Source organism: Clytia hemisphaerica, unplaced genomic scaffold (assembly GCF_902728285.1).
Source record: "Clytia hemisphaerica strain Z4C2 unplaced genomic scaffold, Clytia hemisphaerica genome assembly, whole genome shotgun sequence".
In the NCBI taxonomy this organism is placed as follows: Eukaryota; Metazoa; Cnidaria; class Hydrozoa; order Leptothecata; family Clytiidae; genus Clytia; species Clytia hemisphaerica.
The window spans coordinates 1668497-1694425 of NW_027104530.1; the positions used below are offsets into that span (position 1 = coordinate 1668497).

Below are 25929 nucleotides of genomic sequence, written 5' to 3' on the forward strand. Positions count from 1 at the left end.
TTTGAAAAAATATCAATCGAAAACAAAGGAATTGCTAGATTCAATCTGTCGTCAAAAATACGGCGCATTTTTTAAGGCTTCACTTTTTCTTCCCTGAGAAAGGATAGAGATTCGCTTCTAGCCCTTCGGGCTTATACTTTATTGGGTTTTTCCACATACTTTAATCGTAGAAATTTTAGCGAGATTAATTTTAGCGCATATTAGCGAGTCGGGAAAATCTTGATTTTTTTTGGATTTATTTTAGCGAATCACGATTTCAAAAAATTTCGCGTGGATAAATTTTAGCGAATACTCGTCTGACAAAAATTTCGCGTGGATTAATTTTAGCGAGGGCAATGATTTTGAGGAAAAAATAATGTGTTTTAATACAAAAATCAATATAGTCACATGTCTTTGTAACACAATTCTTGACTAAGAACAGAAAAACTTGGAAATTTACGCTCATATTACTAGTTTTTGAAAAAAATATGAAAATGATAACAAAATGATAAAAAATGAAAGAAAAACCATACTGGATTTATTTTAGCGAATCAGCTTTTCGAAAAATTTCGCGCGGATAAATTTTAGCGATCCGTAAATTCGGTGCGTTTTAGCGAGATTTATTTTAGCGAAAATAGGGAAAACTCGCTAAAACGCTAAAATTAGTCTCGCTAAAATTTCTACGATTAAAGTATCTGTAAAGCCCGAAGGGCTAGATTTGCAGCTTTTATCGAAAAGTGAAGCCTAGGTTTGGAAGGATTTCCTACCAAAGTCACGTGACTAAAATATGCACCGGTTTGAGAGGTGTGAAATAGCGTTTGCCGCCCACTTTTTTTGATCTCACGCTCCGAAAACAATTAAAATGCTAGATCCTATCCATCGGCACGAAATTTAATAAGTCAAATTTTTGCTTCACTTTTTTTTGCTGGAGAAAGTTTAAAGTTGCCTATCTAGCCCTTCGGGCTTTACAGATATCTGTGGGTTTTTCTACCTAGGAGGGGTTAAGTGGCTTCCAGGCTATATTCTCAGCCTTCATGGAACATTTTTGAGCTCAGAGAAATAAACTTGCGAGCGTTTTCTTTTTGCTCATCTTTTTCTTTAAAATCATTTCCGATAGTTTCTTTTAGCACGACTCGAGGATTTGTTAAATCCAGCTTTTGAAGAACACTTTTTCACATTTTCATCACTTTCAAATTCAATTGAAGTGGTATTTGGTTCGATACTTCGATCTTCCGATAAAAGTGTCCCGATAGAATGCGTAGAAGAACTAGAAGAACTTGGTCCAGGCAATTCAAGATTGTTCGCAAGTTTAATTGGTTCGGTCTTTGATATATTAATCTCGCAAAGTCTTGTTCTTTCCGTTATAGAGCTCGAACATGCTATCATCGTGCAAGACAAATCAGAATTTTGTTTTACAAGATTATTTTCCGAATCACAAGAATGCGTGGTCATCGAACTTGTATCAACCACTGACCCGTGTGCGCAGTCTTTAATAGTAAATACAGTTTCGTTCTCATTTTTATCATTCCCTTTTTCTTTCTGCGTATCTAAATCACCGTCAAATTTTGAATCAGTTTGCTTATTTTCAATATCCAGTTTTTCACAGCGCTCTGAAGTTTCATGTTCAATTTTATTCTCTTCATCAGTTTTTCGTTCGCTCAATTGTAAATTAATTTCCGATTCTCTACTCGTTGATAAATCATCATTCGTCGTACCACGTTCTTCGTCTTGAAGTTCGGAGTCAACAGTATGATCATTACTACGAAAAAGTCTTCTTAATTCATTAATACTGACACCGAAAGTTTGTTGTGTTTGTTCATTTGCTTGTTCATTTCTTTGATCCTCTTCTTCACTTGAGGAAGAAGACGAAGAAGATGAATTATTATCTACTTCTGCATATGCATCTAAGAGTAAACTCAATATACGTTGCATACGCGTATTATTCATACTCTCATCAGGGGCGTCTGCCCCTCCACCCTCGTCACTATCTGAGGACGCCCAATCGTTGTGAGTTCGTTCGATTAAGGAATCGAAGAGAGCGATCATTCGAGGATCCTCTTCAACAGATTCGTCATCGTAGTTGTGTGACATACGTGGTGTTGTAGAAGTCATTTCCATGTACTGCTCGTGTGTGTATTTCCTGCGTTGCGTGTAATGAGTGTCATTTGTAAGGTCACCTTCACCATCACGTAAGGGGAAACAACTCCAGAGCTGCAAATGTGAATTAAGAGGAACGGTACAGTAAAATTTTTATAATCAATGAATATTCAACGAATAGACCTTATCGGAGTTTTTGATTTTTCTAAAAAAGCGATGCATTGAGGGATTGTTTCGAGTGTATTACAATAAAATTCCCTCGAGGAATTCCTAAGTGATTTCTATTGTAATATACACTCGAAACAATCCCACAATGCATCGCTTTTTTAGAAAAATAAAAAACTCCGCTATAAGGGCTATAGTTTTCGTTTTTAATTTTGACAAAGTGCCTGGTCGATTGGATCAATTATAGTATCTTCACATTTTGTTTAGTTATTAAATGGAAATTTCATGTTTTAATATGGCATTGACTATAAATAACATGTGTAATATAGTTGGTAATAAAAATGTCAGGACAATGATTTCTTTAAAAAAGATTGTGCATTATAAAGGTTAGACCTAATATAAGGCACGGCATTCAAAAATCTGCTATCGAAGAGAGGTCACTTATCACGTCGCCTAGCTCTATTTGAAAGCTTGTGCCAATCGAAAAACCAGCCGTTGGTAGCTGTGAATTTTTGTTGATTTAGAACATAATTTTCTAAGTCTTTGATAAATAAACAAATAACAAGTGATACTTTTATGGACCTACCTGGTTATGCATTTAACACATATATAATTTATATCTACGTGAGCGTGACCATTAAACAATCATTCAGAACACATATAGTGACGATCTATTAAAATTAGTCGTTTGTTTCTTATAAAAAAACGTTTAGAAACCAAAATTTCATGCTCTATCTCATCAAAAAATTGAGTAATTTAATAGTAATTCTTATAGATAAACATGCGTTTTTTGAGCCAACAAAATTTTTTTGAAGTCTAAAAACCCGTTTTTTAGCCGTTTTTTGGCCCAAATTTGCCCAAAAACATTTTTATTTGAAAGTCGGACTCCGTCACATTCGAGGGTTTATATTTATGCATCTTTGTGCAAAAAATCATAAAGAATCAAAAGCCAATCTCGAGAAAAACTAATACCTAAGCAATTGATAATGTGCTTATAAATAAATATCGAATTTGGCCAGTTTTTCTATAAAAACACGCCAAGCAACCAAAATTTCATGTCAAAACACACACATTCATCAAAAGTAAGCCCTCATGAGCAAAAAAAACATCTATCTCATAAAAAAATTGAGTAATTTAACTAAGAACATTGATGTATGCTTATTAATAGTAATTCTTATAGATAAACATGCGTTTTTTGAGCCAACAAAATTTTTTTGAAAAAATCAGCTTGACCCATCTTTTATCTATGATGGTACCCTACTTTCATGCAAAAAATCAGAAAAAGTTAATGATCCAATTTTTCATCAAGTCCAAAAATCCCGTTTTTTAGCCGTTTTTTGGCCCAAATTTGCCCAAAAATCTTTTTTTCGAAAATCGGGCTCCGTCACATTCGAGGGTTTATAGTTACACATCTTTGCGCAAAAAATCAGAAAAAACTAATGAGACAATCACGAGGAAAGCTAATAACAAACGAACGAACGAACGGACAAAGGTTAATTTATAGGACCTCCACCCCATTGGGGTAGGTCCAAAAAGGAAATACAAACGAGTACATGCTAACCTTGATGCATTTTTCGACACCAGCACTTGCGAGAAGATTTAAATGCGAGTTGTATCGAACTTGATTGACTATCGAGCGATGTCCTTCAAGTATGAAGTGTGGAGAGTTCAATTTACAACCTAAACAAAATGAAATGAAATGAAGTGAAGAAATGGAGAAGCTGGAAGGTAAAAAAAGATGAGTAATGTTAAATAATATTTTAGACGACTGAGGAAATATAAGATAATTTCATTTTTACGAACTCGTTTTATGAAAGTGTATTAGTTGGAATCAGTGCGGTATAACCTGAAAATTTAGACTGTTAATTCCCGCTAGTACAGTATCATTGAAGTTACATTGAACTTTATAAGCATTCACCGTTTCCAAATGTTTGAAACTGTGTCACAATCTCTCACAATGTGTCACTAGACCACCCTGAAAGATCTCAAATGGGAATGAATGAGAAAGGATTCAAAGGATTTTAGATTTTTCAATACGAAACAATTGGTTTTCTTTTTATCAGAAAAAAAATACAAGACAAGATTAACCCAAACACGCCAAACGGAGATTTATTTCATCTGAGTATTCACTCGATCTCTTGAAATAACCAGCATTTCTTGCTGTAAGTATTCCCTCGTGTTTTCCTTCGGTCTTAGCAAAATTATGTACAATTTCCTACCATAGAAAATCACCAGAAACAACAAATTAGCCACTGCTATAGTGAGTATACGAGCTACGATTTTTATGTCTTCATCTTTTTGGAAAAACTGAAAAGGAAAATATGTCAGGTATGTGACAATACTTGTGAATGATGAATAAATGATTGGCATTGCTTCATTAAAAGGCCCAGGAAGATTACGACCACGATAAGCTTGGATAGTTGAGACAAGGAGTAGCAAGATAATCGAAACAATTTGGAGTGTCATGTGTTTGTTTGTATTACATCTGAATGTTCTGGTAAACTCGATGTCATTTGACTCCATTTGGAGTTTTATAGGTTGAGAACGGATGCTTAGTAATAGTGTACCGATATTGATCAAAACCAACAGTGTCACCAGAAAGATTTGACTGACAAACGTTTTGCGTTTATCACCTTTAGATAAGCGCAACTTGGAATTGAACGCTAACAGCAGGCTTTGACATTTCACCAAGATTAACGTGTAAGGATTGAACATTAGAAATGAAGTTAAAATCAAATCGGCAAAACAGATCTCGTAGCTGGTTTGTGGTAAGATTATAAACGAGATTGAAGTGAATAGACAAAGCATGCTAAAAATGTGAGTCATTACTATAGGAAGGTTTGATCCACGTACTACGGGCGTTCTTCTCTTTCTAATAAACACAAAAAAGGTGAGACAACAAAAGAAAATACCAACTGCACAAAATGCAAAGGCAATCCCTAAACCACGATTATTTTCAACATTGACAAATTTATTGAGATACGGGTCATAGCAAGCATCATGTTCTTTGGTCGGAAGTGTCAAGCGTGGACATATTGAGCAGGATTTGAAACCGATGGTGTCATTTGGTTGATAATATCGAGGAGCACATTTTCTACAGCTCCATCCCAAGGAGTCATTATTCCAAAACAAAAATTTCTTCTGACGGAGCTGTCCAAAATAGTTTTCGCGTCCCTTTTTACAAAGAATCACGGGACAAAATTGATTTAATTTATCTTCGCGACTTCTTAATGCAGGTGAATTTGCTCCGACAAATTTATAATAATGTGTTCTCGATTTATCGTTATTGTATTTAAGGGCAAGTAAATGAACATTTCGTAGATCATTACCATTATTGGATCTTGTAATCAAAGCTTTCTTGAATTTCCGGAAATTCATGTATTGAAATAAATTTAAATATTTATTGTAGAATTGGATGATTTGTAGAGAACTGGATATGTGACTGTTAAACGCAGTTACGCAATTATAAGTAGTCTCTATCTGCTTTTGGTTGAGCACAGTTTTATGATTCTTTATAAATTCATCAAATGTTTTATCATTAGAGTTCATCTTTCGAAAACTATAAATATTTGCCATGTCATCTAGATCGTGGTTTCCAGTATACTTAGGCGGTTTTAAAAAATCCAAGAGCATGATATCAATCTTGCGAGGTCGTTGTTTAATAGTGTACTTGTATTTATAAAATTGCTCATATTTTTCGAGGAAATCTGCGTAAGTCGATTCACCGATGACAATGAGAGTAGTTAGGTTCTCCCTTAGAATAGATTCGAATATTTTTATAAACATTCTATTCATAGCATTACGGTTAAAAGTAAAAAACTTTGGACATCTTTGAAATCTTTTAGCATCTTCAATCAATAAATTCTTGAAAAGTTCAAAGTCCAGACGATAAGATGGCGAGCCAGATTCGATATAGATGACTGCAAAATATTTAATCTTTCGTGCTTGCTTTAAAAGTAGAGCAGCATTATAGTAAAAAACGTTATTGATAGCTTGAAGATTTCGACCTGTTAGAGTTTCACTTATTCCTTCGTTTCTCCTAACAAACCACACAACAAAGTCTTCACCGTAAAATATTTCTTTTAAAATCTTTTCAAATTCGTTTGGAGCGTGTACAATTACAAGTATGATACGATTTGCGTATTCCCAGGATTCTATTTTTCTCTCATTCCATTTGGGAATGTGTTGTGATTTGTTGGACAGAAAATAACTTCGATTTAATTTCATGTTGATGACGATATCCAATACTCCTCGAAATCCACAGAAATGTATTCTCTGGTATTCAAAATCGTCCATTGACAATAAACTATCGATACGGTCAAACTCTCTAAGCTTTAAGAATTCCAACCATTTCGTTTTTTTACGTTCGTACGCAAAGTCGACAGAAGATTGACACAATCTAGAATCAGTTTCATTTTTGCCACCATCTGATGGACATTCGTGATAAAGACCTATAATAATCATTGGCTCGTTTCCAGGTCTCAAAGTTTGCGTTGATATGAATTCTGTACTATAAGCCATTAATATGACAAGGTAAAGACAGAAAAATTCTTGTTGAGCTGCCATCACAAATCTGTAACATCAAGGAAATATCAAATTTCTGCTTCTTATTCCAAATTAAAGACTCTGGCCACCCATACTATGCTGCTAACTACTTCAAGGCTTGCTGTCACTCAGTCAGGATTATTCATATTTCATTATCATTAGTTTCCAGAAGCAACTCATATAATGTTGATAAAAACCATAGCATCTTTAGTTAAAAAATCTTTTTTCCTTTAATGATCTTTACTTGAGAAAAATTCAAAAAGAGAATATTTTAAAAAGGTATGCTTTATTATAATCACCAACCCAGATCTTAATTTACATAAAAAATTTGAACTTTTCTACCTCCAGGGTAATTAATATTACAAGTAAAAGCTATAAAGTAAGTAAATGTTTTATTTACTAATAAGTGAGATCATAGACGAATTTGTTACTCTACTCATTTGCATCAGTTTCACAAAAACTAGTTCATGGGCTACAGTATGTGGCTTATTGTGTTCTGTCGTACGCTTTAATACTATTTCAATGATTATATCAAATCTGGAAAGTGAAGCCATTAAAGCTTGGTACTCACTTGTTGAAAAAAGTGGCGTTTAACACTAGTCGCACACGTTTAAAACTAAAAACTAAAACCACAAAGCAACAAAAAGCCACACAAACTATAGTGAGTACACACATTAGTCGCACGCGTCTAATATTAGATGCAGGTGTTTAATATTTTAAACGCACGTACTTTGTGAAAAAATCTTGTTTAACAATGCGGTGTCTTTGAACCTTGGTCACACACATCAACTTTTTTTTTTATATGTGCGTCTAACATTAAACGCCTGCGACTAAAAATTAGACGTGTGCGACTAGTGTTAAACGCCACTTTTTTCAATACTTGAGTATCAAGCTTAAAGTGGGGAGTTTCTAAACGTCGACCAGAAATGGCGACCACGACCGGCGACCAGATAAATTTGGATTATCGAGTTTATCTGCTCTCTCCACCGTAGAGAATGTTTAAATCAAGTCCTCAGAATACTAAAAAGTGACCTTTGAAGTAACCGGTCATTTTCTTGACAAAGTGACACTATTTGACAAAAATATTGACAGGGTCATTAAGTATGATGTTTGTAAGTTTTGTTACACCGAATATTTTAACTATACTTAATGAGATGCCTTTAGTATGAATAGATAGAACTTGTCAGTAGGAAAAAATTGGCCAGTTTTAGAGATACGAATCCAATAAATTATTCTATTGTCTTTATGCTGACAAAATGACTAATTTCGACAGAAATAATAATGTCATGATAAAATAGAAAAGCTTCTCAAACCTATTTCAAAAAAGTTTGTGCCACTAATTATTTTGATGCTGATAATACAAAAGGATAGAAATCGACACCATAATCAAGCTCCAACGGCGTCGAAATGGTTGTTTTACGTATTTGGCACGTGGCTTTAAATAGATGAGCGTAAAACCAGGGGTGAGCTCACTCTTCAATATGATATATATTTAAATGGTTAGGAGAGACACTCTACGTTGGAGAAAGGGAAAAACTCGATAACCCAAATTTTTCTGGTCGCTGGTCGTGGTCGCCGGTCGTGGACATCATTTCCGGTCGACTATTAGAAACTCCCCTTAAAGTGTGTATTAACTTACGTTCATCGAGTAAGTCTGGAATCTTCCAAACGTAAATATTGAAATCGTCTGACCCTGATACAACGTACTAAGAAATAAAGGAAGAAATTATGAATAGAAAATTAAAGATTAGCAGTTTCCCGTGTCATATGCAAGAATTGATGAAAAAGGTGTGATAAAAATATGCAAAAAGTTCACAAATTACGGAAAGTATTTCCCCCTAAATAGTCATGTTCTCATACAACTACCAGCACCTACACGTTTTCATGATGAAATTGGCCAAAAAATTAAGAATATGCTAAGAATATCATGGAATTTGGCAACTGAAGCTAAGAATACCATTTTTAGAGCATTTTAAATTATAAATTGCCAATTACCCCCAGGTAAAGCCTCTCTCCTTTAAAAAAAATGCCATTTTGAGACCTACTCTTATATTTCTTTGTTGAGACATATGTACTAAATGTTAAGTCTAATCTGAATTAGGATCCTAACCTAAGAATGTTGTAAGAATATATTAGGATGATTTTCATTTTTTTGATGATTTTAAGAATATCCATCATCATAAAAAAGCGTGTATATAAACTATAATGCAAATAATAGTCAGCTTTGACTGAGGCTATGCCGTATTTTTATTTTCGTGATTTTCAGGCGTAAATGTTTTTTAATGCTTTATTTCTTTCATTTATTGACTTAAACGGGACCAGGATTATCTCTTAGGTCAAAACGGAAAAATAATTTTGTTTCTCGTATTCAAGTGAGATACTTTAATCAGACTATTTTTCATCAAGTTTAAAACGCAAGGAAACACTTCAAAAAGATTGAGTAGGGGTACCTCATCTTTATCGCCAGCAAAGCAAGCACTCTTCATTGTACAATAATTTTGATATTTTTCGTGGTTCATTCGATGCGATATCTCCTTTTCACAATTGCTCCCATCCAATTTGTAAACGACCGGCCCTCCCTTCCGGTACAAAGCCAGTAGACGTGTTCCGAGGATGTTGAAACGTACTGACATACCACTTCCCGTTGACACTTTCTTGAGAATTCTGAAAAATTAAACGAAAGTGATAAAATATCGGTTGTTGAAATGTTAAAAGCCTGCATAATATGCAGAGCAGTTTAGAGAGTACACCTCAATTTTCAGCTTCCAAAACTTTAAACGGTAAATGGAAATCAAAATAGCGCCGCAGGGGAAGTCGAGGAGGATAATATAATTACTTTTTGACATCAATTCTTGGACAACTTGAAAATATATAGGTGTCCTCTAAATTTCAGAACTTGTCTGTAGATACTGTAAAAGGTTTCAAATTTTGAAAGGGCACAGCAAAATGGTGGAATATAACCCAAAAAAAAACCTTGACTAGAAAATGCAAGAAAAATCAGTTACTTAAGTTTTGATTCTAGACTTAAATTTAAAGGCCCAACCGATTTTGCTTTAAAAGACCTACAAAAAGATCCTTCTAAAGTTTAAAGTATCACCTAATTTCCGATATATTTTATTAGTTTTCTTATGAAATGACACAACGTGGGGGTGAAGAAACGAAACAATACACCTTCCAAAAATCGGAAAGTAGAAGTATGGGACAAAGACTGATAAAGTGGTCTTTTTATATCAAAATGGAAATAAAAATTAAAAGTTTATTGTATAGGTTATCGACTCTTTGACGAAAATACTGGATTTTTCGGAAAAAATTTCTTCAATCTTACCATTTAATCGTCTTCCTGAAACGTAATTAAAATATTCTCTCATAAAAGGACAACTCCCAAACTCTTAACCCTTATTCCCTGCAAGTGGACAAATATCATTTAAGATGATACACCTGATACTGGTTGTATACGTTTTACCAGCTCTGGCTCATTGTATTGGTATATATTTCCTTTTCAAAGTCAGGGTAATCGCAGATGAGACCACAATTCTGGTATATCTTATCATTCAGCTGCGCAGAACTTGGTTATTCCCTACATCGCGTTCTGTATGGAATCATCGAGGCGAACGATCTTGTTGATGAACGCACCAGAGTCGTTTTCTTGCTATCCGGTCAGCTTGGCCTACTCATGTTTTTGGGTCTGATAAAGTTTGTTATCACAATGGATCGATTTCTGGAAATCTTTTTTCATATGCGATACCCCCTGCTATACCCTGCACAAAAAGCTCGTAAATCAAACGGGATTCTAGCAGGACTTTGCGTGTTGGCATATATTATTGCCGCTGTTAAAATCAAGACAATGGAAGAAATGAGAGCTGTGTTAGCTTTATATTTGTGGCCATTCCTTGTCATGTTAGTGGTGGTTAGTTCATTTTGTCTTCACATATACATACATTGGAAATACTCTCATCGGCGACCGCCAGCTCCACCTTCGACAAGCCAAATACAATTACAATCCGGCCGCAGAAAATTTTTACTGCTACCCACACTACTCTTGGCATCCTTTCTCATTTTCTCAGTTTTACCAGCTCTCGTTATTTTCTTATCCAACTTACAAGGCAAACCAGCGAACTCCGGGACGAAACTTGTGGTGACGAACTTATTTCATATGATTGGGATTACAGTAAATGTTGTTGTATACGTGTTTGTCTATCCGCCAATTAAGCGATTCATTTTACTTCGAAGAGCAAGATTGCTTGGAGCTCGCCGCGCTAGCATTTTTGTAATCTAACTTTGAGTTTGATGATTATTTCATTAACGGAACTTTAAGTGTGTTTACATGTTAGTCTGATATTTTAGAGTGAAGGTTAACTAAGTTAGTTGACTATCCGCTAAACATCGTACAAAGGCGTACAGGTACAGGCTTGAGTCTAATGACAGCTACTAAAATCACCTCATCATTTTTCTTTCAAGAAGTCTGGCGATAAGATGCTTGGTCGCTTTAAGGCTGTATTAAAAATCGAAGGTAGCCCTTTTTCTGAAAACAGGCCAACATCAACATCAGCATCTCCGATGTACAGCAAATATGAGCTTCAACCTAGCTTGGTAAAATAACTAAATAAAAATTAATTATAAACTTACTTGAGAGGTTTGCGAATATCCCAAAGTGAAACACCATGTAATGAATTAGCGGTTGCAATGTATTGTGAATTGATTGGATGAAAAACAGCACTATGATAGCTACCACTTGATGCAGCTAATTTGGTCCGTTCTAAAATAATGAAGTAAAGGCAATAGCTTATTCATTGACGCTCAAACACTAGAATGGTTTGATGACTTTTAAACGATGGGAAATAATCGATATTATTATATACCTGTAGACAAAAACAGTCATTAAATAATTCCTGATATACCACGGCTATTATAGCACGGTAGAATTTTTTTTCAAATTTTGCTTTCAAAGTTTGAGTTTTTTTGTTGCTCTTGTTGTTATCAAAGAAATTCATTAAAATAAATCTATTTTCGATTTCATGAACGAATTTTATGACTTAAGGGCTCTGGTCATAGTGAAAAATCAATTTCAGAATTTGAAGATAAAACCTTATGTTTTCGCTTCTTTGACATGTTTAAGAACAAACTGCTTTTGAAAAAATGAATTTAAGTAATTACACCATGAGTAATTTAAGGAATAAGTGTGGCATGTATTTAAAAGGAAAGATACTTTCACAAAAATTTTCCGAGATTATATTTTTAGATAATGAATAGATACATCACCTGAACCAAAAAAAATTCCAAAATGTTTGATTTTTACCGAGATTAGGGCTTTGAAAAGTGAAATACTTTTCTTTGAAAAACTCGTTTTCTTCTTCATTTAATTTTTCATTTCAATTTTTCGATTTTTAAATTCTAAAAGGTAGGTTTAACAGGACATATAAAAAATGTTATACATTAATCTTTTTAAAATGCAGAAATGGCCATTTAAGTTGGTGTAAAATCGAAAAATTGGGTATGTGCAGAGCTCTTTCGAGACTGCCCTATTTTCGCTGTTTTTCATATACCTTTTTAAAAATGCTATATCTTGGGATTGAGACGTTTTCATCATATCATTCACCCCTCAAAAGAACAGCAAGACTTCAAAGATTTAGAAATTAAAAAAAAAATTTTTTTGCTTTTTTTTTTCAAAATGGTGGAAATCCATAATGGCGGCCAAAGTAGCGAAATTTTTCGAAAATTGCGAAAATTTTGATTTATTTTCCTATTTCCAGGGAATTGTGTAAGGTTTGTGTATATTTTGTAGCCTACAAAGTTGTTCAAAATTAATTTGGCAAGAAGAAGAAGAAAAAATGAAGGCCGTAGCTCTTTTTGATCACAGGCTTTGCACGAGACGCCATTTTGTTTTTTTTCAAAGTTTGTTGATATTCTAGCCTGTGATTTATAGGTTAGAAAAACCAACGATACTCTAGCCTGTGAAGAAAAAAATCTAGACTTTGTACGGCTTTGGAAATCAAGCCATCTGATTGGCCGATTCAAGGGCTTTCATTTGAGCTTTTACAGCAAGCGTAACGAAGCGTAATTCGCGCGCAATCGCATTTTGAAGTCATCATGCCCACAGGTATGATTTTAGCTGGACCAGTCTCGAAAGAGTTAAAGTAATTAAGAAAATTATTAATAAAAAAGGTCGAACGTTCGATCATGGGAGTTGAATATCTGCTTAAAATATCCGAGTTAACGATACATATCCAGATTTTCAAGCGTAACACATAAACATACACAAAGTTGTCTATTATTTTCGTTATCAATAGAAGTAAAATGTTATTTGCTTGGATTCTGGAGGTCGTTCGTCGTCTGTTGATAACAAAATAATAAATCTGGATATTCTCAAATTTCCAATGGCAACAATAACGTTGACTCAATCATTAGATCCTAAAGGCACATAAAAGTACTGACGAATTTGTAAACAAAGCGTATGCAGCAGGATACAAAATCAAAAAAAATGTCACATGTAAAATAAAAAATAACAAGTGATACTTTTATGGACCTACCAGGTTACGCATTTTAACACATATATAATTGATATCTACGTGAGCGTGACCATTAAACAATCATTCAGAACACAAATAGTGACGATCTATTAAAATTAGTCATTTGTTTCTTATAAAAAAAACGTTTAGAAACCAAAATTTCATGCTCTTGAAATATACTTTCATATTTAAGACTTTGTGAGCAAAAAAAACATCTATCTCATCAAAAAATTGAGTAATTTGGCTAAGAACATTGATGTATGCTTATTAATAGTGATTCTTATAGATAAACATGCGTTTTTTGAGCCAACAAAATTTTTTTGAAAAAATCTGCTTGAGCCATCTTTTACCTATGATGGAACCCTACTTTCATGCAAAAAATCAGAAAAAGTTAATGATCCAATTTTTCACAAAGTCCAAAAAACCTGTTTTATAGCCGTTTTTTGGCCCAAATTTGCCAAAAAAACTTTTTTTTCGAAAGTCGGGCTCAGTCACATTCGAGGGTTTATAGTTATGCATCTTTGTGCAAAAAATCATAAAGAATCCAACAGCCAATCTCGAGAAAAGCTAATACCTAAGTAATTGATAATGTGCTTATAAATAAATATCGAATTTGGCCAGTTTTACTATAAAAACACGCCAAGAAACCAAAATTTCATGTCTAAACACACACGTTCTTCAAAAGTAAACCCTCATGAGCAAAAAAAACATCTATCTCATAAAAAAATTGAGTAATTTAACTAAGAACATTGATGTATGCTTATTAATAGTGATTCTTATAGATAAACATGCGTTTTTTGAGCCAACAAAATTTTTTTTGAAAAAATCTGCCTGAGCCATCTTTTACCTATGATGGTACCCTACTTTCATGCAAAAAATCAGAAAAAGTCAATGATCCAAATTTTCACAAAGTCCAAAAAACCCGTTTTTTAGCCGTTTTTTGGCCCAAATTTGCCTAAAAAATTTTTTTTTCGAAAATCGTGCTCCGTCACATTCGAGGGTTTATAGTTACACATCTTTGTGCAAAAGAAAAAATAATGAGCCAATCACGAGGAAAGCTAATAACGAACGAGCGAACGGACGAACGGACGAACGGACGAACGAACGGACAAAGGTTAATTTATAGGACCTCCACCCCACCGGGGTAGGTCCAAAAACAAATATGGCTAATTTTGATTGTTTCAATTGTCCTACAAGTTTGTTTTGGACACGTGATTTCAATTGTTTTCTTTAATGACACATGGTTCGCGCAATATTTACATCTTACTGCTTTTGTCCCTTTAATAATCGACAACAGAAAAAATGAAACATTCGGGAGGCTTACCAAGAGGCGATCGAACATCAACGACTTGGACGGTGCCATCTTCACCAGAAGCTACCAACAATTTTGGATTATCTGGTGGTGAATCTACGGCGTATATCGAATCGTCAAAGAAGAAATAACCAACTGCTTCACGTCTAACAGAGTAAAAGTCGTAACAAACTAAACCGAGTTAAAAATATGGGTTAAGATGTTGGTAATAAGAGCTTTAACCCTAGACAGGAGACCCGTCCTGTATTTTTATAATCTGATGTATACAGGACGGGTATGACCTGTGAGGCAGATTTCTGCCTCAAAAGATTTACAGTGGGAAATTCGAATTTAGCGCTGTCCTCACTTACTAAAATAAAAACCAAATTTCGAAACTTGCGCTTTCTCTAAGAAAGTGTGACCAGTATAAAAAGAATAACAAAACTTGATTGGCTATGTTTTCAACCGTTTTTAGGAAATTCAAACTCTCAGCCCATACCATGCTATATATTTCGCCATCAGTATATAGAATAAGAAATCATAGCATGGATCTCCAGGCTACTTTAACCCCAAATTAAAATATTTTTAGTACCTTTATTTTATTCTTATTGCAACTTTTTAGCCTCTGATATATTCGAATGAAGAGGAGGCAGTAACTGTACTTTTCAATGATGCTTTAATTGGTTGGCAAACGATATCATTCTCCAGGATGCATGGTCTCTTATTTTTCCCTATTTTCTACTTTCCTATCTTGTACCCTAATATTCTGACTTTCTCAAGTATTTCTAACTGTTAAATTCTATGTATTTTTCTAAAATTTAACTGTACCGGTGAAATAAGTCTTCTACCCCGGCTCGAACCACCAAATGCAAGATACCTTGGTTTACAATGCCTAACCGGTTGCACCACCGAGACACAGCAGAATATGGTCATTCACAATTACTTTTAGCGTGAAATTATCAGAATTAAAATAGCTCCCAACCCTACTGGTGCCCCTACCGGGATCCTTAAGTTAAATCACGAGGTAAGAGTGCCCCTTATATTGTGACTCTCAAGCTACAACCCTAACCAAACCCCCTTCTAGGTCCGCAGATTGAAAAAATCGACTTGCATCCTGGAGGATATCGTTTGCCAAAATTACATTGAAAGTGCTTCAGAAAAAAAAGTAGAATAATTCTGACAATGATCAAGCAGTGCATTTCATCATTTTTATTTTGAGAGTTCAAAAAGAACCTAATATGGACGCACCCTGGCAATTACCTCTCAATATTGTGTTGTATGATTTTTTGATCATTACCTAAACAAGAAAGAAGAAATTTAGTGAATGTTTTTCTCGAAATCAATACAAAAATACCGGGTGTCCCAGAAAAAAGTTCCGCTCTTTGAAGTGAATTTTCTCGAGTTCTATGAACTTTTAAATAATGAATCTTTTTGCATTGGAAAGAGGAAGGATAAACTTAAATTTTGAGGGGTCATTTATTAAATTAAGTCAACTTGATCAAAAGTTATAGCCTAAATGCTAAAACATCACTTTTCAAAAAAGTCAAAAAAAGACGAAAAAAGAGGGGATTAAATTCATTGTGAGACAAAGACACAAAAAGCTTTGGAAACTCTTGGTAAGATTTTGATGAATGTTTGGAGCTCGAAAAAGCATCGTGCCCCTTGATTATGCCCATGGGAGCTCGTTAAATTAGACAAAGAAAAGAAAAGGAATTAACAATAAAATAAAGACACCTTAACCTTTACCACGCCGAAGCCGTAAATTTACGTTTTAAGCTATAGCCGAAGCCGTAAATATACGTTTTTCGTGCGGTTTTAAGAAAAGCCGCCCTACCGCCTTAAAGACGCCTTTAAATCCTGGGAAATGTCTTATATGACAAAGAGAAAATGTAAACAAACTATTTTCAATAGTTTGAAACCACCTACTTTCGATTTTAACTGTCAAAACAAACTGGAAAATCAGGCAGAATATTCTTTTGGAAATTATGAGCTCATTGACTGCTGTAACTAACTTTTTATGTTTATTTAGTGGAAAATGGTTTGTTTTATTGCTTGGAAATGTTATGTATTACTTGTATGTAGTTTAGTCAGTGTTTGAGGTAAGTTTCTGCCTCCTTATTCTTTAGTATGACGGTACATTAAGGGTGAGGACTGGAGGCTTGTCGGCCGTCATCGACCGTCACCGAAACCCAAGCTAAGGCTTCTGATAAGGCTACAAAGAGTTTCAAAGTGTATATATTATGTTATTTTTATTGCTTTCATGCTGGTTGATGATAGGAAAGTCATTTTTAGCTGTTTTTAGTGATATTTCCCATAAAAGTTACCTCAAGGGGCCTCTGCCTTACGTGCCTCTGATTTACGTGGAAATTTTCTCGAAAACCAAGGTTTTCTAAAAATGAATTGTGCCTTTTCTAGTAAAGGTTTGATTGTGATTTTTTGGCTAGCAGTTGTAGTTATAATGGTGGAAACAATGAGCCAGAAAATTATGGTAAAAAAATTTTTGAAAAATATGACAAATTGCGTTTTGAATTTTTTTTTAACTCTAAGGCAGAATACTACTGTGTCACCATTGATAAAGGAAAATCCTTTATTTTAACATTTTTGGAAAGCAGAATAGTTGGGCTTTCCAGAATAGGCTTATTTTTTTGAATCGGTTAAGTAGATCAAAAGTTATTACGGAAAGTGTAAAACTGTCATTTTTCCCAAAAAGACAAGGCGTGCACGGGGTGAAGTTCCCAAAGAGAAGGCGTGGTAAAGGTTAAAGAACTGCATGGAAAAAACTTTGAGCGTAAATAAATTGGCAAAAGAAGTGCTTTCTTTATGATGATTTGATCTCCTCTTTTTTCATCTTTTTTTGACTTTTTTGAAAAGTGATGTTTTAGCATTTAGGCTATAACTTTTGATCAAGTTGACTTAATTTAATAAATGACCCCTCAAAATTTAAGTTTATCCTTCCTCTTTCCAATGCAAAAAGATTCATTATTTAAAAGTTTTAATAGAGCTCGAGAAAATTCACTTCAAAGAGCGGAACTTTTTTCTGGGACACCCGGTATGTCAAAAAATAGCTGGAAAAAAAAGAATTTCATTGAAGTAACATAATTTTAAATTCTCAAAGATTTGGAAGGAATTTAAACCTAAACTGTCTGGTATCCTAAGGGATTACAACATTGCCAGTGACAAAGTCAGGCCACAGCGGATTTTTTTTCTGGAGAAGCCTATTTAAAGAATGAAAGCTATAAATTGAGCGAACCTGCCGAAAAGACATTTTCAGCTGTACAATCGAATACGGTTGAGAAGATATTAGAATAGTGTTCTTTCTTCATGATGGTTGGTTTTGGCTTTTCTTTTTGACAAAGATCACTCGTGTTCCATAGCAATACACGTTTATCGTCCCCACCTAAGTGTTACAATGATAAAAAGCTTGAAACTAGGAGAAAATTGTACAGGTGAGCAGCCAGATTTAAGTTGCAAAACATATTGCATTTTCCACATGCGGAGACCCAAGAGAGACCCAAGAGAAGTATTACAAAGCATTATTTCTTTCTAGTGATCATAGATCTTGTATTTGGCTTTGAAACTTTGGGCCTGCAGAGGTCCTTAATCTAATATCTAATATGATTTAATATTATTTGAATGGTTCTAGTAACAGAAATCCAAAATAATTCAAATTATACTAACCTGATACAAATAATTCGCCGTCCTTTGAGAATGCTATCGAATTCACACAAGCATAATGAGATACTATGTTTCTTCGATAGAGATTGTGAGATGAATCGAATCTTTTCTTACTATATTTTTTATGTAGTCTTTCTTTGTTTGGTAATTTGGATTGTATTAAATATTCTGTTATATTCATTTTTATTGCTATTTATTGGATTCTAAAAAGATTAGAAATTAGGATGGTTAGGGTTGGAAAAAAAAACAGGTAAAGGTTGAAAACAACAGCAGATACTAGGAAAGTGATCCAACATATAAAGGAGTCTGCCAGGGAAGAATAAAACATAAAAATGTAATTTAAAAAATACAGTTTTGTCACATTACAGAGTTTGCTGTGCCAAAGTATCAGAAATGTTTTAAGCAATAAAAGGCTAGTTGACTGATTGAGTTGACTGACAAAGAGTGTCCTCAAAGAGACACAAAAATCATACGTAAACAAAAAATTCTATGTTGGCAAAATCCATAGGTTTTGATTTTCCAAAGGTATTTATTGGTTTAAACATTCAAATGAACTGACTACAGAATTTAGTGCACCTTTTATAAAAACTTTGTGAAAATATAGCTGTTCTACCAAATAACTCGATTTCTTACCATGAAAAACTTAAGTTATGGGTGTAGAATGAAAAGGAGGTAAACTAAACTTTTCTTTATTTAGAAGGGGCCAACTGGCCCACCAGAAAATGTAAGTTTGGATGGGAGCAAAGTTAGTTGTAGCTGGTTTCAAAATGATATTGGACTGGAGATATTAGCTGGTGAACTTTGATCGAGCTTTACAGTGCTGCAAATAAGGAAATTTCAGTTGGCCGGTAATTTTTCGAGTGTAACGAGCAGGGGGTCTGGTGGAACCATCTTAGAAAATTTTGTAGTATGTGATGACTTAGATTGGTTAAACACCTATTTTAGTTTGAAAACTGTTCCTCTTTTAATTAGAAGCGCTATTAAGTATTTATCTAAGCCTCTAATCTTCAAATTTTAACCGGACAAAATGAAAAACTGAGCCTCAGAATGACCGGTAGAAACTACAAAATGACCGGTAATTACCGGTCACCGGCCGTCATTTGCAGCACTGCTTTATTTGCACGATTTATAGTGAGTCATCATTTTTACCAATTTCAATTTTATTTTGATACAAACTTAGCCTAATTGTTTCAAAAACCCTTAAAAACCGGTAAAAACACCTATCAGAAAACTTGCAGGGAATAATTTCACCCTATAGCCTCAAATAGCATGAATTACAAAATATTTTTAAGGAAAAATTAGGATAATAATAAATTTTGTACAAACAATAATATTTAATTAAAAATATTATTTCTCTTATTCCATTATTCCATTATTAATCAACAGGGATATTTCAGCCTACTTAAATTTTTCCCATCAAAATAAATCATTTTTGAGCCAAGTTTTGATAAAGAAGGTCAAATTTAAGATCATAGTAAAATGGCATTTGATACAAAAATCTTTGCAAAAGCAGCTTATTCTGTAGCTTCTTTTCTACATATTTTTGGGTTCTGTTTACTGCTTTTAACCCAATTCAAGGATGAAGAAAAAACACAAAGACTCTACTTCATGGCTTTGAGCATAGCAGAATTTACCATAACTGCTTTTGGAGTAATTAAAAGACTTCTTCACAATAAAGAACAGATATACCCTATTGACATGATCAGGATATTTTTTGGATACACCTTAATGTACGAAGTCATGACAGCATTGACTATTGATCGATTTTTCAAGATATTTTTGAACATTAAATATCCTTTATATTGGAAATATAGTCGAACAGTAAAATTGGGCATTGCAATGTGTCTTGTTAACATTTCAATATGTATAGGATTTTGGGTCAGTGGAATAGAAACCAGTACATTATTTGCATATTATTTCATACCATTTGATGTCATTTTTTTGAGTGTTGCAATGGGAACATATTGTTATATTTATTTCATGATACAGAAGAACAGAAAGGTATCAAGTTTTGAAGTCAGCAATACAACAAGTCGAGCGCAATCAACAAACAGTGATAGTAAACAAACCAGCAGAAAATTCAGACATAACAAACAATTCATTTCTACTTTTCTTCTGGTGATAACGTTTTCATTCTTCACAATAATACCAGATCTTATTTATTTTTATTATGGATTAAACAAGTATGTTGGTTTTGAGATATGGATGAAACAATCTCTGACCATATTATACTCTTTGAGTTATATATGTGATTTTGTGATCTATACTTTCTCTTCAAAACCCATCAGGAAGAAAATCAAGAAATGGTTACACAAACAATAGACTGACTTTAACAATGACAAAAGCTTCAATACACTTTGTCGACTTTATATTAACAGCCGTAGCTGTGTGTTTGTTATATGTATATTTGTGTGTTAACACTTTCCTTTTGAGTTCTTGCTCCACAAATATTTTCAATCTGCTTGTTTTGATTAAGTCTGGTTTGTAACCTTATTAAAAAGTTGGTCTAAAATCTACATCTAATTCTGACACTTTAGATATAGGAAAAATCCTGGCTAAAGTAAAGGGTTGATCCCTGATCCCTGATTTTTGCCTGTGGCTAGGAGGAACTAACCATGTTAGGGGTCACCTTGATAATTTAGCATGAAACTTCAGTACTTAGCTCATTTTGTATTTATTAGGGCATTTACATTTATTCTATAAAGTAAACTAATAGCGCACGGCACTGAATCTAAAAATAGATTTTATTTTTGACATAATGATTACTCCCGATGTGTTTGTACGAGTTCCGATTAAGGTATGTGGAAACCTTCTACACCACACCTGACTCTTTTATTAATAGCTTTCGATACAGATATATTTCAATAGTAAAAGTATATATTTTTGGAAAGCTTATTAAATTCTCTATCGAATGATACTGACAACATTAAATTTTGTCAATTTTACAAAGAAATAAAAGGTGACAAAGGAAAAATGACCATGTCATCTTCAGAGAGTGATAAGTCCCCTTATGTTGGCAATTTAATAAAGCTTTTTATATGATCATGATCCAGAAAAAAAGACGAAAAAAACGTTGCCATGTTTTTTTTTCTAAACGCTTAGTTTTCGAATTATTCGATAAAACGTCAAAAAACGACAAAAAAGATGAAATTAATAGCAATTTTTTGCTTTAAAGGGTCATAACTTTAGTTTAAGGCAAAAAGAAAGAAAAACGTGGCAACGTGTTTTAGATCTATCTTTCACGAGTACAATAAAGAAAAAATGAAGTCCGTAGCTCAGAGATAAGGGGACTTATTACTCGTGGAATGACCCTAGGTATCCCAATTTTCTGTCTTGAGATATCATCGATTTAAGTTTTCCCCTTAATCTTTTGTTTGCATAAAGATTAAACAAAACTATTCATCAAACAACAAAAGTTATAAATATGAAGTTTCTGTTCTCTCTAACATTTTTTTACAAGAAAAATTTAATGAAATTATTCTTGTCTAAAAAGTTTCGCCATTGTATTTCGAAATAAATCATATATCCTTATTATGATACATTCATCTGTTTTGGTAACTTCTAAAGGGCTCAATTATGGACGGAAAGATTATGGTCACAAGATTGACTGTTCTAAGAAATTCTTTTCGAGCAGCCGTTCTTATATAAAAAGGGGGCAAAACGCAAATGTTCCCCTCTTCTTTTTTTGAACATTGTTTGGCGGTCTTATTGAACTAGAGAAGAGAGACATTTTATTTATAAACAAGGGAAACAAGGAAGAGATAAAAATTCTATCATAACATCCAAAATATTTGGAATTAATAAACAATAATTACATGTCTGGAAAGCCCTGGAAATTTTACATCAGATTAAACAAAAAAATTTTTTTTGATAAAAATTCCAAACGAAGGTTTCCACATACCTTAACCTTTGCGTTAATCTCTTTTGCACGTTAACTGCATCGTTTGACAAAAGATATATAACAGCTTGCACCACGTATCTTTAATTGAGTTGCGTTGAATTGTGGGATTGCAACTCGTACAAATGTCAAAAAAAGTTAAAAGTAATAATTATGACGTATGCGTTGCGGAGTGCTATTGTTGTATTTGTTTGATTGTTTGAAAAAGATATCTTTCATGCAACACAAAAGATTTTCGAAAAAGTTTAAGTGTAAGTGAATTCTTAGGGGGCACCTGAAAGCTGCTGTCAAGCCATGGGGAATAATAGAAATGTTGGAATCACTGATTGAAAAAGATTTTTTCCTCTCTGACTGCTAAGCAAATTCCATCCGGGACTCAAGTTAAATTAAGCCATCTTTAACAAGATTACACTTAAATACAATGCCAATTATGCATGTAAGTTTCATAATTATACTAATCTTTCTTCATAGGTCTTGCATATTTTTCTATGAAAACTCACCACAGCGATTCTGTCATCATAATTTTTGCAATACCAGGTGATTCAAAAAGAACTTTTATCAGAATGGATCAAGATATGAACTTGAATATACATGAATATAATGTCATACATAAGAAAGAGGAAGGTCTAACTAAGACTGATACTTTTGAAATTTGGTTCAGTAATAGTAGTTTTTGGCTCAATTTTTCTTTTTTTACGAAGAAAAGATTCACAAGTCTATAAATTAAAACTTATTAGCTGGGAAAAGCATTATTAACTCTGGCATACTCAAGACAAGCGAGGGACAAACACACACTCTCTGGTCCTATTCCTAACACAAGATATTTTGATCAAGAGATAGAGATTTTTACACACATGCCTCTTTACAATAAAATTTCTTATTGTAAAGTTTTACCAGATAACAATTTTAACTGTTAATTTCACATTCATATACCTTCTTGTATCTTTTTATACTCAATGGGGTAGTTAATTACCTTACAGGCCATATTTTGGAAAGGAAAGGTAGCGTCTGTTGTTGGCCAAAAAGGGCACTTTTTCCAGTGCATTAAGGAGTGCAATGGAGTGCAAGGCTGAAAGCCATATGAATATGGTTCATCCTATAAAAGGAAGTTCATTCTATGGTGGCCTATCTTGAAAGAAGGTGATTGAACAAAATGTTTTTGGCATATTGATGTAACTGTCTCAAGGCAAGTTAGAGCAGTTGAAGATAGAACAAAAGAAAATAGTAGCAAAAGAGCAAAGGAATTACCAATTTTACGGTAATGGGAATCCTCACAGGCTAGCTCAGGGGGGGTCAAGCCTCAGGGTACTAAAGCATAGCCGGTGGGGTGGGTGTTTTTCCAAAAAAAATTTGATAAGTACCCGGGTACTTTTTGGGTGGGTGGGGAGCCAAGTTTGTTTAATCAAACAAGTACCCGGGTACTAATTGGGTGGGTCTTATGTGAATTTTCTTTGTAAAATAAGTACCTTGACTGAATTTTGAGTACTGAGTACTGGTGAGTAGTTTTATTTTGTTTTCAAGATAATTTAAGGGCTTTGAGACTCAAGTATTGTTAAAAACCTGTGACATTTTTATTCCATCATTGGATGGTTAAAAATAAGTTACTTCTAGCATAAAATTTGACACGAAGAACAGATAAAAACATGATTCTGCCATATAAAAATATTATCGATGAAAAGAAAGTTTTAAATTGTTTTATATTGTTGATGTAATATAAAAACATAAAAAGACCTGCCAAAAAAAAGAAATTTAGGGAAAAGTTTTGAAGTGAAAGTGAACGTTAAAGCCAAGGTCCTGTTTTGTTTGTTTTGATCGAGCTCCATCTGAGTGTTTCTCTTTCCTTCTATTCTAAGTTTAAGCATGATTTTGTTCTTAGCATTTTGAATTTGTTCTTTCATTTTTCTGACTTATTACAGCTTTTCAAAAAAATATTGCGAGATAATGTCACCTAAATTCTGCCAAAATAGTCACATGGGCCAGATTTCTACACTTTGATACCACCAGGTAAAGTAGAAAACTCAAAAATTCTGATTTATATCCTATCTTGGCTTCTTTTATTTCAAAAGCTTTCTTACGTTATTACAGTATAGTTGTGGGTTTACTTCTTTATTCAGCTTTATTAAAAAAACCTGTTTAGAAACTTTCTTGTTTTTTTAGCCATTTTCGTATTATATTATTTTGTTTCTATTTACCACAATAGGTTGCTTGATTGCATGCTTTGACCTGATAATAACTTCTCTAAGACATTCTGGGTGGGCACTCACAACAAAGCTCAATGAAGTATAACAAATGGAGTTTAGATTAAAAGTGTTACAGATTCTCGTTTTTAAAGTGAATTTTACTTGGGTCTATTGCAACTGGTTATATTTTTTAGTTTCTTATTTTATGTTTAGTTTTGCTAATTTACTCTGGTTTATACTTTTTATATTTCCAGATATTTCAGAAACTAGATCTTTTGTTAACACTGTTCTAAGATTTTGTAAGATTGTGAAAAAGTGCTTTTACATTGTTTTCATCTGTTTTCATGTTTAAAAAATAAGGCAATCAATATACCCGAATGTATTACTGTAAATTACGCCTGGCTTATTAGTTGGGCTAATAGTAAAGGAAAATTAAAATTAACAGTTATAAGGGTGGGTTTAATTTTGATGAGTGTAGAATTGAGAAAGATTAATAAGTAATAAATTTATTTTTTGTAGGTATAGGGTCTAAGAAGGAAAAGTCCTTAAGTACCCGGGTACTTTTTGGGTTGGTATGGGGTCTAGAAGAGAAAAGTCCTTAAGTACCCGGGTACTTTTTGGGTGGGTATAGGGTCTAGAAGGGAAAAGTCATTAAGTACCCGGGTACTTATTTGGGTGGGTGGTATGAGTCAAAAATTTTTTTAGATAAGTACCCTCTCTAGGCTATGCTTTAGTACCCTGAGGCTTGACCCCCCCCCCTGGCTAGCTCTAAAGCTCTAAAACAGCATCTAATAACATGAAAACCAGAATACCGTGAGTGGTCCTAAATCCGACAGCCCTGCCCAAATCCGATCCCCCAAATAACTGCTAATAAAAAAAATTCAATGTTTACAAACATTCCCTCTCTAAGTTGAACAATACACTATTGCAGTAACTCTCGAAATAAAACATGTCAAGATTTCAATTATTAATATGATCATAAAGTGTTGAGTTGTAAAAATAATTACCTCCATTATTATTCTGAATCCATTGCTCCTGTTTAAAACATTATTAACAATTTTGTAATAAAAAATATAAACAAGAAACTGTGTACATGGATTACAAGCCTACGTTACAACAACCACTAATGAGTGCTGACTTTTAGTTTTAATGACTTGTTCTCGCTTGTTTGGTTTCCGTAATGGGCCATTCCAGAATTTGTCTGTAACAGGGGGGCGGACGACACAGGATTTCCGAGTGCAAAAGTTTTCACCAAAATTTGAAATTTCCAAGGCCAATTGAATTAAAAAAAGGCAAAAAAGAGTGGGAATTTCTGATACATTTTGCGAAAGTACATGGATTTGTATCGGAATTTCCGACCCACCACTGGATTATTTCTGAGGCTAGAAAAAATTAAAAAATGCACGTCGTCCGACGGAGGTTAACAAAAATTTTCTGTAATGGCCCAATAAAATATTTGCATTTAAATGTCCAGATGGTGTCAATCGAACGGCCGATTCCTGGGTAATATTCAATTGTGTTTGAGTAAGGTTAGATTGGTTCAATTGATAGTTGACTATGTTCGATTGGTTCGATTGATTGTCAATTACATTC

General features: G+C 33.7%; 1 protein-coding gene across 2 annotated transcripts; it reads right to left on the reverse strand.

Moving 5' to 3' along the window:
- Window positions 1-1053: 1053 nt before the first annotated feature.
- Window positions 1054-18463, reverse strand: LOC136822266 (DDB1- and CUL4-associated factor 5-like). Of its 2 annotated transcripts, none has more exons than XM_067078505.1 (9): window positions 18262-18463; window positions 17834-17980; window positions 15844-15880; window positions 14617-14750; window positions 11413-11542; window positions 9237-9450; window positions 8426-8492; window positions 3803-3921; window positions 1054-2190 (listed from the first exon to the last, which is right to left on the reverse strand). In XM_067078505.1, exons 1-9 carry the CDS (start codon window positions 18437-18439, stop codon window positions 1084-1086), a joined length of 2133 nt encoding a protein of 710 aa, XP_066934606.1. In that variant the 5' UTR covers window positions 18440-18463; the 3' UTR covers window positions 1054-1083. The 2 variants fall into 2 exon arrangements, with proteins under 2 accessions (XP_066934606.1, XP_066934607.1); XM_067078506.1 differs by having other exon boundaries at window positions 14617-14775.
- Window positions 18464-25929: the final 7466 nt, after the last annotated feature.

Excerpts from the sequence above, each read along its gene's own strand:
- LOC136822266 (XM_067078505.1), bottom strand. The coding sequence starts at position 18,439 with ATGAATATAACAGAATATTTAATACAATCCAAATTACCAAACAAAGAA. Across the intron at positions 9,451-11,412 it reads GATATTCGCAAACCTCTCAA|AATTCTCAAGAAAGTGTCAA; the intron begins GTAAGTTTATAA and ends TTAATTTTTCAG. Across the intron at positions 2,191-3,802 it reads GTGTCGAAAAATGCATCAAG|CTCTGGAGTTGTTTCCCCTT; the intron begins GTTAGCATGTAC and ends TCACATTTGCAG.